The following is a 2,556-nucleotide window of genomic DNA, read 5'->3' as shown; positions in this document are numbered from 1 at the left end:
GATAAGTGATGTTTTTGTAGGCTATAAACAGACAGTGTATGGAAGAAGTTAATGGAGAGTTAATTGCACCTAACAACTAAAATTAACAAGACTTAACAGACAAAGGTTAAGAAACATATGTGAAGGTTAACTTGCTTCTCAGAGAAAAGAATAGATTTATGTAGGAACAAATGTTTAACTAAAAGGTTTCAAGGCACCAGAATGTCTCGTATGACTTGAGATAATGTCTCTTTGCTGTAACTTTTCATCCTTGTTGTAAATCATGAAGAATGTCCCCCAGACTTGATTGTATTTTGATGTCATTGATTACTATGAAAGCAATGTTTTTTGTAATGGTATATAAGGGGGTTGTAAGAAAGAATAGAGGAAAGTAGAGAGAGAAGGGAGAAAGAAGGAAGAAGGAATATGAGGTAGGGAGGAGACTGAAAAGGAGTGCAGGAGTGAAAGAAGTAATGTAGAGGACAAGAAAAGAATGGAGGGAAGATAGAGGGAGTAATGTAGAGAAGGAGAAGGGGGAGTGGAGTAGCGAAAGAAGTAAGGTAGAGAAAAGAGATGGAAAAGAATGGAGGAAGAAGGAAGGAAAAGAAGAAGTAATGTAGAGAAGAAGAATGGGGAAGAGGAGGAGGTAAGAAGGAGTAGTGTAAGAAGTAATGTAGAAGGAAAAAGAGTGAAAAGAGTAATGTAGAGAATAAGAAGGAGTGTAAGAAGAAATGTAGCAGGAGGGGAGAAGGAGAATGAAGGAGAAGAAGAAGGAATAAGTGGAAGGATAATAAAGCATGTAAGAAGAAGATTAGAGAGGGAAAGCAGGAGAGGGGGGAGTAAAGAAGTGGAAGGGGATTAAAAAAGCAGGAGGGGAATGAAAGCAGGAGCCGGGCAAGACAGAAAAGAAGCAGAAGAGATGAGCAGGAGAGCAGGGGAGTAAAGAATGAGCAGGACAGTAAAGAATGAGAGAAGAATAAAGCGTGTAATAAGATTTTGAATTCATTATGACTTATTGACTCCATGTAATTCTTTCCGCTGACGCCGCACCCACCTTCGGAAAAAAACCTTGAAATAAATTTGCTGGGGCTGGCTCCCGGCAAGATTAGAAATTGATAGAATGATTAAATTGTATACAAGATTTACATATTCATTGTGTTTTAGGATGAGTTATTATTTTGTTGATTGTTTGAAAAATCATAGTCTAGTTTAAGGTATTTTCAATACTAATAAAAACTTGATTTTGTTTATCTGAATGTCCTTAGCCAATTGAGGACACTTGATAAACATTTGTTGGTGATAACGTTGCAGACTATTGGGAAAATGGATGGAGACAACCAGACTGGAACCTCCGACTTCCTGCTTGTTGGGCTCTCAGAGAATCCTGAGCATCAGAGACTCCTGTTTTGGATGTTCCTGACCATGTACCTGGTCACAGTGGTGGGAAATGTGCTCATCATCCTGGCCATCAGCTCTGACTCCCATCTGCACATGCCCATGTACTTCTTCCTGGTCAACCACTCCTTCACCGACCTCTTCTTTGTCACCAACACAATCCCCAAGATGCTGGTGAACCTTCAGTCCCAGAACAAAGCCATCTCCTATGCAGGGTGCCTGACACAACTCTACTTCCTGGTCTCCTTGGTGGCCCTGGACAACCTCATCCTGGCAGTGATGGCCTATGACCGCTATGTGGCCATCTGCCATCCCCTCCACTACACCACAGCCATGAGCCCTGGCCTCTGTATCTTGCTCCTGGCCTTGTGTTGGGGCCTCTCTGTCCTCTATGGCCTCATTCACACACTCCTCATGACCAGGGTGACCTTCTCTGGGTCCAAGAAGATCCACTACATCTTCTGTGAGATGTATGTCCTGTTGAGGCTTGCGTGTTCCAACACCCAGTTCAATCACATAGTGCTGATTGCTACTGGCTGCTTCATCTTCCTAACCCCCTTTGGGTTCATGATTATGTCCTATATCCAGATTATCAAAGATCTTCTCCAAATACCCTCAGTCACTGGGAAGTACAAAGCTTTCTCCACTTGTGCTTGCCATCTGGCTGTAGTCTCCCTCTTCTATAGGGCACTTTGTATGGTATATCTGCAGCCCCTCCACACGTACTCCATGAAGGATTCAATGGCCACAGTGATGTATGCTGTGGTGGCGTCTATGATGAACCTTTTCATCAACAGCCTAAGGAAAAAGGACATGCATGGGGCTCTCAGAAAACTCTTTCTTGGCAGTCTTTCAGAGGTTACCATACGGGAAATTTTTGAAAGACACTTTAAATAGAGACTGGGCATTCGTCTGTGGAGTACACAAGAGTGATTAAAATATAGATGCCACTCAGAATGAGCTGATAGATCTATGTTGAAGTAAATACATGTGAGTGGAAACCAATGTCTCCAAGACCTTACCAAACTTGGCCATTAATAATGTCACACTAACACTAATGCCAAGTCCTGGTGGCACTGTGGATGAAACATTGGACTGCTAACCCAAAAGGTCATTGGTTCAAGCCCACCAGCCGCTCCACAGGAAAGCAATGAGGCTGTGTGCTTCAATAAAGATTGACAA

General features: G+C 42.6%; 1 protein-coding gene across 1 annotated transcript; it reads left to right on the top strand.

Moving 5' to 3' along the window:
• The first annotated feature begins 1,302 nt into the window (after positions 1–1,302).
• LOC102836706 (olfactory receptor 1D2-like) lies at positions 1,303–2,271 on the top strand. Its single transcript, XM_006863459.1, has one exon. The coding sequence runs from the start codon at positions 1,303–1,305 to the stop codon at positions 2,269–2,271; it is 969 nt and encodes a 322-aa protein (XP_006863521.1).
• Positions 2,272–2,556: the final 285 nt, after the last annotated feature.

This window comes from Chrysochloris asiatica, unplaced genomic scaffold, assembly GCF_000296735.1.
Source record: "Chrysochloris asiatica unplaced genomic scaffold, ChrAsi1.0 scaffold00054, whole genome shotgun sequence".
Lineage (NCBI taxonomy): Eukaryota > Metazoa > Chordata > Mammalia > Afrosoricida > Chrysochloridae > Chrysochloris > Chrysochloris asiatica.
The sequence above is the reverse complement of the archived record's forward strand: the minus strand, read 5'-3'. Positions and strand labels throughout refer to the sequence as shown.

What these genes read in the sequence shown, in the direction of transcription:
- LOC102836706 (XM_006863459.1), top strand. Translation starts at nt 1,303, where the DNA reads ATGGATGGAGACAACCAGACTGGAACCTCCGACTTCCTGCTTGTTGGG.